The sequence below is a fragment of the Capra hircus genome, chromosome 19, assembly GCF_001704415.2.
Source record: "Capra hircus breed San Clemente chromosome 19, ASM170441v1, whole genome shotgun sequence".
Lineage (NCBI taxonomy): Eukaryota > Metazoa > Chordata > Mammalia > Artiodactyla > Bovidae > Capra > Capra hircus.
The window spans coordinates 33066994-33081078 of NC_030826.1; the positions used below are offsets into that span (position 1 = coordinate 33066994).

At 41.0% G+C, this 14085-nt stretch overlaps 1 protein-coding gene across 19 annotated transcripts in view; it reads left to right on the forward strand.

The window, feature by feature from the left end:
- Positions 1-14085, forward strand: part of NCOR1 (nuclear receptor corepressor 1) — a 115841-nt gene that overhangs the window by 59392 nt on the left and 42364 nt on the right. For 17 of the 19 annotated variants that reach the window (XM_018064700.1, XM_018064701.1, XM_018064703.1 and 14 more), the window contains 4 exons: positions 776-838; positions 3638-3777; positions 5276-5402; positions 12738-13290. In XM_018064700.1, coding sequence (XP_017920189.1) covers positions 776-838; positions 3638-3777; positions 5276-5402; positions 12738-13290 — 883 coding nt within the window. The remainder of the gene's footprint in view (positions 1-775; positions 839-3637; positions 3778-5275; positions 5403-12737; positions 13291-14085) is intronic. The other 2 variants (XM_018064708.1, XM_018064714.1) reach the window with 1 other exon arrangement.

The following is a 14085-nucleotide window of genomic DNA, read 5'->3' on the forward strand; positions in this document are numbered from 1 at the left end:
CCTGATCTGAAACTCTGGCCTTTACATTTGTTAGACTGTAATATCAAAGTCTTCTGAAAAAGAGCACCAGCCCAGCCCTGATCTCACTACCCTAAGACCGTGGGTTTCCTTTGAACTTAGTTGTGATCCTAGTGTGTGTGCCACCTTGTTTTCTGAGGTTTCAACTGGGCACTTGTTATGAATGTTTTCTAATTTCTGAGTGATCTTTATTTTCACTTTTGACAGCTGTGAGATGTTGGCTATCTCTTCCCCCTGTAAAGCTAACATAGATGGCACTATAATGAAAAAAACTTTATTCACATGGCATTTTCTTTCTGTTAAATTAACTTTCATAGGAATAAATTCTTAGACAATGAAATACTAGGTCTAAGCATAGGCATTTTTCTCTCTTATTAGGGACTATCTTCATTAGTTTATAAAAGGATCATATTAATGACGAGTCCTGTCACGGGTGGCTCAGTGGTACCAAGTTTATCATTACATGAAGTATTGATATGAAGAAAGTACAAGTTCTGGGAATGACAAGGATAAAATGAAGGAAATAATTTAGACAGGCGGATGGAGGCAGATCATGGTGGGCTTTGTTTTGACTATATCCTGCTTTGCTTACAAAATAAATATTTTTAAATAGATGAGTATTGTAATTAGATTGGTGCTTTAGAAAGATAACTGGTGAGAGTTTGGAGGTGTGTTTGGAGTTAACAGATTACAGCTTGGTGCTGTATAATCTATGGATGATTTTTCTCTGACTTACTGAGTTCTACCTTTGTTTCAGTTTCTACGGAACCTGTAGAAACCTCTCGATGGACAGAAGAAGAAATGGAAGTTGCTAAAAAAGGTAAATGATAGTAGTTTAGGTTCTTTGGGTTTGTTTTTGTTTGTTTTTAGGGTTATTAGTAATGAGTGACACAGAACTAATTTATTTTTAATTAAAAAAAAGTTCTTCCACAATGGAAGCAGAATTTAGAAGTACACTTAGAAGGTCTTTTTGATGGTATCCTGCTCTGTAAGGTACCCCAGTGTGTCTTGTTTGAGGGACCCACTTTTGAGGGATTTAACATTCTCTCTCATTTTATTTTGAATGTCTTGTTACAGAGCAGGTGAGCTACTTTCAGTTTTACAGAAGAGTTGTGATTAAATGCAATTAATGTTGTTTTAGAAGGTATTTGATATAAAAAGTCTCTTATTTAAAAGTTGCATTTAATAGAATGATAACTCTTTCCTCATTTTGCAGTTAGTAAGGCTAAGTTTGATTACCAACTGCTAAGAAATTGTGCTGTGATTCAGAGATGAGAGCATGGACTTTGCAGCCAGACAGATGAAGGATTGAGTTCTGCCTCTGGCACTTGTGTAGCACATGGCCTTCATTTTACTCTGGAACACTATGGGTCGTGTATTCTCTTTTTGCTTATAAATGACCTGTATAAAGTACAGGTCATACAGTTTGAAATTAGCTAAAATTTCTAAAAGGATAAATAATTGGTTTATAAATAAATTACTTTTTAAGTAAAATTATTTTGAGAAAATTTAGCCAATTCTTTTGAGGGTTAAGGATTTACCTTGCAGTTCCAAAGAGAAATTATTGCAAATAGCTTGACCTTTTAGTGACACATTTCAGATTTATTTTCTGTTTAGCTGGTAATGAGTAACACATTTAAGAACCATGTAAACTTTGCCTCAAATACAGCAGTTGAGAGTGTTCTGTCCTCAGAGTGTTTTTATTTGAGGTGTGTTTGCTGTGACGGTTGTATATGCATTGCTGTCATCTGACTGTCACAGCGCAGTGAATGGATGCCCATGTGGTCGCAGCGTGGTCTGGTCAGAGGCACATCCCCACACCCAACTGCTCATGCCCCTTCCTCTCAGCTTTTGTCATACGCTGGCAGAATCTGGAGGTGGTCTTCAGTTTTCACTGTGAAGGAATCTACTGGTGTTAACCTTGAAAAGTTGATGTTTTCCCCACCAATTGTTGAGTTTGCACTAGAAATTCCTGTTTGGATACACCTATGTCTAATGTACATCTCTAGCATCGGTTTTGTCAGGACTTCCTCATCTTTTCTTTCTCGGTAGCAGGAAGCAGACATTGAGGCCAGAGGACTGCAGGATTTCATTGTGAACTAACGTTGGGTGGGGTGGAGGCTCATCACTCTAGTAAGAATGTGGCTCAATAAAACGGAATTTCATTCACTTCATGGACATAGAGTTCTATAATCCTTCATTAAGGAATTCAAGAAGCTATATTTCCTTACACCTTCACAATCTCTTGGTTTACAAGAATGTCAATTGCTAGTCCAGCACTTATACAATGAGTGTTACAGGTAGTATGAGTGTATAAATGATGACGAGCAATGACAGGAAGTTTATTTATTCTCTGTTTGAATTCTTGATTTTTTATATAATTTTTTATAATATCCTTACAGATGTGAATATTTTAGTGACATGTATAAATACACGTTGAGTAGTGCTATGATAACTCATAGTGTTGGCACAATAAATATCATGGTTATTATGTGCTTTTCATAGATTCCTTTGGAGATTCTCTTGCATTATACATTATCATAAGATATTTAATAGTTTCCTAAACTGTACAGTAGGTCCTTGTGGCTTCTTTTATATATAGTAATGTATTTGTTAATAATTCAAACAAAAACTGGTACACAAATATTCATAGTGACATTCACAATAGCTCAAAGGTAGAACTCATTCAAGTGTCCGTTGGTGGGAGACTGAATATGCAACGCAAGGTATATTCAGAAGCTTGAATGGTATTCCACCATACAAAAAAGTACATTAAATGGTGCTGCCACTCTGCAAGACATTACACAAATGACTCCAAAACGAACACGTGGAAGAAATACATAGTTCGATTCCAATTCATGTTATGTACCCAAAAGGATTGGGAAAGGGGGCTGAAAAAAATGGATACTCCTTCCGTCATACTCACAACAGCATGATTCACACTGGCAAACAAACAGAAGCAATCGAAGTGTCCATGGCAGCCAATTCCATAAACAAACTGTGGTATACACACAATGGAATCCGATTCGGCCCTTATATTTCGTGCACATATGTTTCTGTGTGCCATATATGTGTGTCATTTGTTGGAAGGAAGTCATTGCATAGGTTCCTGTGATGCATTGTATTATAGAAGGTTTAAGAAAACCTGGTTGATATTTTCGAGGGGATCCTTGATTGCAAATGGACTGGGGACATGTTGATTATACCTGGAGCCTCAAGTATGTGTCTTTACTTGGTGTTAATTACTCACATTTGATTGCCTTATTAACTTTGTGCTGATACAGTGTTCCCCAGGATCTAGAAGTACCTAACCACGCATTTGACAGTGTCTGGGCTCTCCCTGTGTGTCTGCATTGTCCTGGTCCTCTGGGAGATAACACAGCAAGGACAGGGTCACGTTCTTCCAATATTGAGCATGTTTGAACTTTGGATAGAAAAATAGAGCTGTTAATGAGTTTGTGTCAATCACATTTCAGTAAGCATTGAAATGTATCAATAAATAACTGAAAACACAATGTTAATGATGGTGAGTGCAAGGATTAGGGGTACTGTATTATTTTTCTTGCTTGCTGTATCAGGTGACTATTAGGTTAATGTTTGGTTTGTTTTTAAAATACAGGTCTAGTGGAACATGGTCGTAACTGGGCAGCCATTGCCAAGATGGTGGGAACTAAAAGTGAAGCCCAATGTAAAAACTTCTATTTTAACTATAAACGGAGGCACAATCTTGACAACCTTTTGCAGCAGCATAAACAGAAAGTGAGTATATCAGAGGTGGTGAATCTTTTACTTACTGTTTTTTTGGGGTATTTTTTGCGCTTCAAAGATTGGTTTTGAAGAAAACTTTTTTGTAGCCTTACCTATAAAGGCTATGCTAGTTTCTTGGCACAAGTTGACTCTGTTTATTACCCAAAGAGTAAAATTTCTGTTAGTACTAATGGCAGTGCAGTACTTTTGAATTACTGTAAACTGGATTTGAAAAACATACTCATTTTGGAGTTTGAATTGAAAACTTTAGAGTTCTATTGACCATATTGAATGAGTTGATCTGGCTTATGAAAAAAGACGTTTTCTCAGAGACTCCGTGGGGGTAAAGACTAAAAACCAGCAAGTTTTGAAGTGTTACGGAAAAAATTATTTAAACATTATTAGAGATTATTGAAAATGTGTTAACAAGGAAATTCCAGTGTTCTCAGAGTCTACAGAGCCCTTTGAGGGCTCCATGAATACTTTGTTTTCCTAAGAATATTAAGATGTTCCCTTTCCCACTATGTGGACATTTGCATCCATGGGGTCCGAGAAGCTGTGAGTGAGAGTGCTGGTACCTTAGTGTGGCCTCTGGTGGCACCATCAAGCTCAGTGCACTCTTCATCTCCAGGCAGTTGCAGCTTTGTTTTTGTAAAACAGCAGTTTCACTTAGTGCCCTTGGTGAAGCAAATAAAACTTGGCTTTGGTAAACCTTGAGTCTTGCACACATGTCTATATGATGATGGGTGGGGCAGAGAGCCCTCTGCACTGTCTTGGGCCAGGGTAGCACTCAACGAAACGCACACTTGGGTTGTTTGAGCTCCAAGCTAAACAAACCTCACCTTTGTCATCCAATGTCGTTTTTAATTAAGAATGACAGAAAAACTACTCTTTTCAGACTTGAAAAGTTTGCAGACATTTTCTTGAAAATGAATGAGCCTGTCTTGAAAGAAAACATCCATTAATACTGGTTGCCATTTTTAAATTTCCAACTTTTAGGCAAAAATTAAAATTTTGGTAAATGTGTCTCTCTCACCATGAGCTTAACATCTTCACACTACTCAAAGACTTTTCTGATGAGACTCTCTAGCTGCTAGCATTATGAGCAATTTTTATTTTTCTTAACATGATTTTCTGTCTTCCACATTCCATGACATTATTTTTATTAGAAAATAAATATATATGTTATTTTTATTAGAAAAATAACATTTTTTGGAGGGGGAGAAGAACAGGAGTCTTTCAGGCTTTGGCTGTTTGTCCATGTAGAGTGATAAGTAGTTCCAAAAATGGTTTGGATGTGACTTTTGATCATTTGGATAAAAGCGATTGATCTGCACACAAGGCCTGTTAGTGGTCCCTGAGGGGACTCCCTGCCGCTGAGCCAGGGTGCCTGTCGGACAGGCAGCTGCTGGTCTAGTGTATGCCTTCTGCCTCACCTCAGCTGTGAGAAGGCTTGCTTCTTTCCTTTCAGTTATATAAATCCCAAGTAACAGTATTTTTACTCTTCTAGGCCTCACGGAAGCCCCGTGAAGAGCGAGACGTGTCTCAGTGTGAAAGCGTGGCCTCCACCGTCTCAGCACAGGAGGATGAGGACATTGAAGCCTCTAACGAAGAGGAGAACCCCGAGGACAGTGAAGGTACCACCATTCTTCCGTCTGGTTGTGGCGTCTGCTGGCCCACATGCGTGACGGGTGCCTTAGTTGTTTGGCTGTCTAGGGATTGCTTCATTCAGGAAACGAGAACACAGTGTATTTATCATTCAATCACACATGTATTTATGTAGCTCCTGAGATGGTCCAGGTGCTGCAGTTGAAAGGTCTTGAAGGGTGGCAGTCCTACCTGAGACACTGAGTGCCGACGTCCATAAGCTGTCAGTGTGTCTCTGTCGTTGCCACACTTGTTAGTTCTGTCAGTACCTTCAGTTTCATTTTCCTCTTTCTTTATTTTATTGAGCTTGATTTATTTCAGCATTTATAAAGCTGAACATGTCACATTGATGTTTTCATGAAAAAAAAATGTATTAATGGCCCAGAGGCATTGGCCAAAAAATGTCAAGAAACTTAAATAAAATCCTTTATGCTATTTGAAAAATTAGTGACAACTTCCTCAAAAAGTAAATGTTTTCTTGATTTTTTTCGAATTAAAAAAGGTACCTAATTTACTTTAGTTTACATTACTATTAAAGTTTCTGTGAATTTCTTTTAACTGTCCTCTTCTCAAGTGGGGATGTTCACAATGATTCCAGTAGCTTTTCATATGTTATATCTTAAACGTATTCATGTTTTATGTATGCAGATATTTTCTCTATCTCATTTGCTTTTTATCTTTAAATTACCAGAATTAAAGCTTCACAGGTAATTAGATCTGTTTACATTTTCCTTTGTAGGTGCTTACGTTTTCAGCTTAAAAGGTTCTACACCTTCCAGGAGTTTTAGAAATACTAGATTTTGGTTTTTCTACAAATTGTTGTCATTGGGTTTTAAACTTAAAATTTATCTTGAAATGGGTTTTGACTTTGAGCAATAAGTGAACTTTATTATGTGAGGTTTTGTGAAAACCAAGGTGGTATTGCCAAAATGGAGAGACCACTGGGAGCAGGCTTGCCTGGGGCGGGCTGAGGAGCTGCAAGCAGCCTGAAGGGGTGGTTGGCATTTGGAAAGAGGTCCTCAGGGTTTGCTGACTTCAATAGGGTTGTAACTGGTAGCCAGTATTGCCTGGGTTATAAATGTACATGAAGCTTGTATTTCATAAGACTGAGTGGCTTAAACAATAGAAACTTATCAATTGTATTAGTGCTTAGTCACTCAGCCGTGTCCAACTCTGTGACCCCAGGAACTTTAGCCCAGAAGGCTTCTCTGTCCATGGGATTCTCCAGGCAAGAATACTGGAGTGAGTTGCCATTTCTTTGTCCAGGAGATCTTCCCCACCCAGGGATTGAACCTGGTCTCTTCTGCATTATAGGCAGATTCTTTACCATTTGAGCCACCAGGGAAGCCCTTTAAATTAGGGCCCAATTTTTATGACCTCATCTAACCTTTATTATCTCCTTTTAAGGGCATTATTTCCAAATACAGTCACATGGAGGGTTAGGGCTTTAACATAAATTTGGGGGTGGGGTGGGACACAGTTCGGTGCATAACAAGGGCCAAGTCTTTTTGTCATATGTATGTTTATTTCAGAACGTGGAATCCTGTTGCATGGGCTGACATACTCTTACAAACTGAACACCACGAAATGACTTTTTCCTTCTCTTCTCTTCCTGTTTCTTTGTCTTCATGTGAAGCTTTTCCAAACTGTCAAATGAGGTGGTCAGGTTAATTACAACCTGGTATTACAGCGATGCTTCCGTGGGCTCTAGTGTGGACTGGCCTGGTCACATCATGCCATTTGTACTTGTGTGTGTGTTGTGACATCTGGTGGTGCTGGTTTAGTCGCTAAGTTGTGTGTAACTCTTTCGACCCAGTGGACTGTAGCCCTCCAGGCTCATCTGTCCATGGGATTCTCCAGGTGAGAATACTGGAGTGGGTTGCCATTTCCTTCTCCAGGTCTTCTTCCCAACCCAGGAATTGAACCCATGTATCCTGCATTGCAGGCAGATTCTTTACCAACTGAGCTATGAGGGAGATCCTTGGAATGGTGACATCTGGAGTGGTTTCCTATTAGTAGGAAATGAACTTGCCGCCAGAATGGTGGGTCTCCAGCTCCTTTGACTTAATTTCACTTGTTAGAGAAGAGCAGCAAGCACAGTGCATTTTCCATGAGCCCTGATCTGTCTTAACTGCTCAGCTCAGGGAGATCCTGAAGCCACATGGGTTTGTGCCCTCAGGCTCTTACGCGTGGGTGAGTGGAGATAGCTGCTAGAGACCAAGTCTCCGTGTCAGCTTCCTAAATGGACATCTGACCATATGAGTATCTTTCGTAATTAGGTGAGTTACATCAGAAGACCACACCTTTGTCATAATTTAGATTTTCTCTTGGTCTGAATCATTCTTTGAGGTGTTCTGAGAGGGGAAGAAAAAGACACTCACACTTGGCTGGTGCTTGGTAAAGCGTTGTGTCCTGAAAGAAGATAACTGAAGGAGTGCTTATGTCAGATGATGTCATCTGCATAATCACTGACATGTCCTCCAGGCTTTGGAGGAGAAATGACTTGTTAGTTTGCCGTCGAACTTGGCTTCCATCACTGTTTGAATAAAAATGATGCTGCTGCTGCCACTGCTAAGTCACTTCGGTCATGTCTGACTCTGTGTGACCCCATAGATGGCAGCCCACCAGGCTCCACCGTCCCTGGGATTCTCCAGTTAAGAATACCGAAGTGTGTTGCCATTTCTCTCTCCAATGCATGAAAGTGAAATTGAATGTGAAGTCGCTCAGTGTGTCCGACTCTTTGCAACCCCATAGACTGCAGCCCACCAGGCTCCTCCGTCCATGGGATTCTCCAGGCAAGAGTACTGGAGTGGGGTGCCATTGTCCTCTCTGAAAATAAGGATGATATAGTCTGGCTTTTTGTCTGCCTTTCAACACTGGTAGCATCTTTCACCAACCGTAATTGCTGCTGTCCATTAGACCTTACAACACGTGAGGTGCTCTTCTGAGCTTTTGTCTTTTGATTTTGTTTTTGTTGTTGAGACTTGAGCTGTTATCTGAGTCCAGGCTCACACATCTAACTGCCTGTATAACCTTTGTATTTGGGCACCTAAGGGTTAACAGCATCTGAAACTGACCTGTGTCTCTCACCTCCACACCTCCCTTTCCCTCCAGTCTCCCCCTGGATGTGTTTGGTGCATCTCCTTAGATCTCCTCCTCTCCTGCATCGCTGCCACCCCACTTAGAGCCACTCTCCCCTCCTTGCAGTGGCCTCTGGATTGGTCTGCTTGCTGCTGTTTATTTTTTTTCCTCCAGAGAGCAGCCCAAGTGAACCTTGTAAAATACAAATCAGGTCAGGTCTCTGCTCCGCATCCTGTGATGCTTCTCCCATCTCATTCAGAATCAAAGCTGGAGGCCTACAGTGAGGCATGCAGCCTGTAGGCACTGGCCCTTCTGCTGCTCACTCTGTTCTTTTTTACTGTGGTTAAATGAGAAAATTGACGTATAATGTTACACTAGTTTCGGGTGAACAACATAATCATTCAGTACTTGTACATTATGAAATAGTCTAGTTCATCATCTAGTAAGTCTGGTTAACTTTCGTCATTGCATAGTTACTTTTCTTGTGATGAGAATTTTTAATGTCTGCTCTTGGCAACTTTCAGATTTACAACACAGTGTAATTAACTGTAGTCATTATGCCATGTGTCACATCCGCAGGATTTAGTTATTTTATAACTAGGTGTTTGAGTCTTTTGACACATTCATTCCTTTTGCCTCCTCACCTCCTGCCTCTGACAACCACCAGTCTATTCTCTCTATTGATGCTGTTTTCTTTATAAAGATTCCACATGTGAGTGAGATCATCCAGTGTACTTCTCTGACTTATTTCACTTAGCACAGCGCCCTCAAGTTCCATCTGTGTTGTCAAAAAGACAAGACATATATTTATATATGTTTACATATATGTGTGTGTGTGTATACACACACCACATTTTATGAATCCTTTCATCCGTTGACAGACACTTAGGTTACTTCTGTATCTTAGCTGTTGTAAATAGTGCTCCAGTGAATGTTGGGGTACATAATATTTTTTCAAGTTAGTGTTTTTTTTCCCCTTCAGATAATACCTAGGCATAGAATTGCTGGATCATATGGTAGTCCTGTTTTTAATTTTTTGAGGAAGCTCCATACTCTTTTCCATAGTGGCTGCACCAGTTTCCCTTCTACCAACAGTGCATTAAGGGCCCCCTTTCCTCCACGTCCTCCCCAACTGTTGTCACTGGTTGTCTTTCTGATAATGGCACTGACTGGTGTGAGGCGCTGCTCCCTCTGTTTTGCCCACTGTCCTTATTGCTGCTCCCAAGCTGACAACCCCACGTGAGGGGCTTTTCCACGTGCTCATGTATTCCTGGCATACGTTTCCCCACTTCCTTTGGGCCTCTGGCGATGTCATGTGAGCGCTCCCATGCCTCTGTACCCACTGGCTCTCAGCTGAGTTCCATATTCACTGCGTTTATTACTATCTGATGTGTCAAGTGTTTATTGCTCATTGCCTGTTTCACCCTAGGATTTCGTCTCCCACGGCTGAGTTACCAGGACCTCAAACAGCTTCTTACGTGGCAGATGTTAGGCACATATTTGAATGAATGAAAGCATGAATTTGTCAAGTTATTAAATATTATGTGTGAAAAGTATTTGTTCTCATATGATCATATAAGTTTTTATTTTTACTTTTTTTAATATAAAAATGATATATTTATGGCATCAGAGTTCCCTATTTTGCTTAAAATATTTCTCCATATCTCTTGAGGTTATTTGTATTTCGTACTAGATTATCTTCTTAAGAGTTTCAAGAGGATTTATCCCATTTGGAATTCTTTTTCTGCATTATGTAAGGCAGCGTTTGTGTTTTTCTTCCACACAAAGGACCAGTTCTGAGAAACTGCACTCATTAGCTGTTATCCTGCCTCAGAGATTTAAAGCACTGGCTCTGGCATGTATCAGTTCCTCACATCCATCAGGACCTGTTCCTGACCTTCTCTTCTGTCTTGCTGTGTCTGGGGCAGCCCCAAACGTGTCGTAATACATTTATTTCATAGTGAGTTTAAATGTCTGAGGAGTAAGTCTCTCCCATGCTGATAACATTTTCTGATTTTCTTGAATTTTCTCGGGGACTTACTTTTTCACATAAATTATAAATTGATCTTACACACCTTTGGGATTCTCATTGGAGTTGTATGTATAATTTTAGGGAGATGTAAATTTTTGTGTTGTCTTGTAATCTATTTTAAGAAAATAATCAAAAACATAATGTTGAAGTGAGTATCTCTGTGTCCTGTTAGTAGCAGTGTCGCATTGAAAGTAGTCCAAGGGTCCAGTAATAGAGGAAAGGTGACATAAACTTAAAGACATGTTCACAGCCACTCATTCATTTCACACCACATCAGGTATGTGAGCCTGCTCTGTGCCAGGACCTCGGCCTTGTGCTGGTCACTAGGACTAAAGGAAAAGCGAAATGTGTAATCCTTGCCCGTATGGTGTTCACAGGCTCATGGGAGCAACAGCCAGGAGTCACGTAATTGTGAACAAAAGTAAAATTGTAGCTGCTGTCAGTACATGTGCTGTGGGAGCCATCAGTAGCAAAGTTCAACTTTGTTGTGGAAATCATAGAAGGCTTTTTTTAAAGCATGTGGTAGTTGATCTAATATCCAAAGGGAAGAGTAGATGAAAGCCATTCAGAATGTGTGTAGTCAGTGGTAAGGGATGCATGGACCTTCACAGAACTGAAAGAAGGCCACAGAGAAGGCGGGGCTGGAGAGGAAGCTGGCAGCTCTCAAGCTGGCCACACCCAGCAGCTTGGGACTGGATCCTGGGAGCAGCAAGGCTCCTGGAGATGTTTTAAGTGGGAGAGAGTGGGAGTGAGTTTTGGTAAGATTTGGCTTTTAAATTCACTCTGGCTTTGTGGTAGAGAGGAGTCTGGGGTGGTGGTGTCATTTCTGGAGTCAAGTGGCAGTTGTGAAATTGAACAGAAATGGCTGGACTTGAGGGATATTTTTAGAGAGAAATGTATGACTCATCAAGGTGTAGAATCTGGAAATAAATGAGAGGAGCGTGTGGAAGATGACTCCTGGGTTCCTAGTTTGTTTGCTGGATACTAATCTCTGAAAAAGAGTTTGATTTGAGACTTGGGAGAGTTGAATACCAGTCCAGAGTAAGACATAGAGAATTTGTAATTCCTTTGTGATATCTAAGTAAAAGCATTAAAGGTACATGTATGAGATAGAACAAATGGTGGGAAAGACCAGTATTACAAAAAATTAAGTGACAGAACCTATGTAATATTGTCCTAGAGCTTTGCTGTCCAGTGAAGTAGCCACTGGACACCCCTGTGGTTGTTGAGTTCTTAAAATGTGATTGCAATCTTCCCTCCACCTGAGCATCCCGCATATGCGGTTTCAACCAGCTGTGGGTCCAAAATATTAAATAAAAAAAAAAACCAGAAGGTGCCCCAAAGCAGAATTACACACCATGGCAACTATTTACACAGCGTTTGCATTGTTTGTACAGCTCTTCAGACAGAAGTTTTATTAGGTGTCATAAGTCATCTTGAGATGATATGAAGAGTACTGGAGGATGTGCATAGGTTGTATGCAAACACTACGCCCTTTTATATAAGGGACTTGAGCATCTGTGGATTTTGGTATCTGTGGTGGGGTGTGGGGGTTTTCCTGGAATCAGTACCCCCCAGACACCAAGGGACAGCTGTCGACCAAGTTGAGATGTGCCAAAATGTGAAATAGCAGATTTTGATAACTTAGTACTAAAAAAGGTAAAACACCTTGTTACTAGGTTTCTATGTTGGTTATGTTTAAAATGGTAATATTTTGCACATATTGGGTTAAATAAAATTATTGTTGAAGTTAATTTTACCTGTCTCTCTTCTTACTTCTTTAACGTGGCCACAAGAAAAATTAAAATTACAGATGTAATGTGCATTAGGTTCCTCTTTGGATGGTGCTGTTCTAATGTCAGCTCTCCTGGGTTAAAAAAGCAGAGACAGGACTGGTAGAAATAAATCAGAATGTCATCTTTTACGGAAATGTTTTTGACTTAGTTTTATTTTTTAATCTATCTTTTTCAAATTTTGTATGAATTATTTTTGGACATTAAAAGCTTTTATGCTTTCTTTTTCCAAAGACTGAGGCAATTTGAGCTTTCCCTTTTGTACTTTTTAGAAAACTTGTTTTCCCAGTGCTGTGGTACTTCAGGGAGGTCATCACAGGAGGATAACCCATCCTAAACAAGTACTTTCAAGCATGGCTTCTGTCACCACCTGACACATGTTCATTATCAGATTTTTATGCTGTATCATTATCTTTAAGGTGCTGAAAATAGTTCTGATACAGAAAGTGCTCCTTCTCCTTCACCAGTTGAAGCTGTCAAGCCTGGCGAAGACAGCACTGAAAATGCGCCGCCTCGAGGGACTGCTGAGGCCGCGGCCGAGCTGGAGGCCACCCCTGACGCCATGCCCAGGCCTTCTCCCTCGCCGGCAGCTGCAAGCACAAAAGTGGCCGAGGATGACAGTGTGGAAGCCCCCGTGAACGATAGCATCACAGTGGACACGGCCGAGCCGATGGAGGTGGAGCATGAGGAGCGTGGGGCTGAAGGCACTTCTGCTCTTGACCTCCCCTCGGCCACCAAGGCCGATGCTGTGGATGTTGAAATGCGGGTTCCAGAAAGCAGTCCATCCAGAGTTGAAGGGGACCCCAAAGACAAAGACCTTCAGAGGAGTGGCGAGAAGCCGGAGCTTGGAGAAGACGATCTAGGGGTGGCCCAACAGCTGAGTGCCCCGAGGCCTGAGCCCCTGTCTGACCACGATTCCAGCGCCACTTGCAGTGCGGACGAGGACGTGGACGGGGAGCCCGAGAGGCAGCGGTGAGGCTCCCTCCTTGACCTCCCCCGTCTTTATTCTGCTGGTTGCAGACTGAACCCGAGGTGGTGTTGGCTGCCAAGGTTGCTCCTGTGTAAATACTGGCCAGTGAGAGAGTCTGTCTGCTTTTACTGTTGGGTTCTGATGCTGGTCACCTGATTAACCAAAAAGAACTGTGTGGTCGTTATTTTTTAAAGAAAAAGACTTTAACTTCTTTCCGTATCAATTGTTAGGTACATCCCATATGATAGCAGAGAAGGGCGGTCAGCTCCCAGAGCTGTGACCAGAACCGCAGTTGCCTGCTGCTATGGTGGCCGAGCCATGTGACTTGGTGGTGAAGGGGCAGGCAGGAGGCGGGGGCCCCAGCTCTGCCCTCGGATGAAATGCCCTCGGAGCAAGGCCTCAGTGCCTGCGTGTGAGATGTGAGAGATGCTGAGGGCGAAGATGGGGACTGGAGGAAAAGTGTGTTAGAAAGCATAATCTGATTGAAGTTAGAGGTGATTGTAATGGTCACCTTTTTGTATCACTTAAAACTGTAGATGATTCATATTTGTAATTTAAAGTGCAGGTATGATACAAATTAAGTACTTTTAGTCAAATTAATATTATAGATATATAATCTTTATGTTTTTTATAACAATTGCTGTTAACAAAAATAAATTTTTATAGGAGTAGATACTACCTTCTTTAGTATACTCAGTTTATTGGGTGTTTACTTTTCCCTGAAAGAAATGCAGTCACCTAGAATCACAGTACCTAGAATCATTTGTTCCATGTTAAATTGATTGGTGCACACTGTA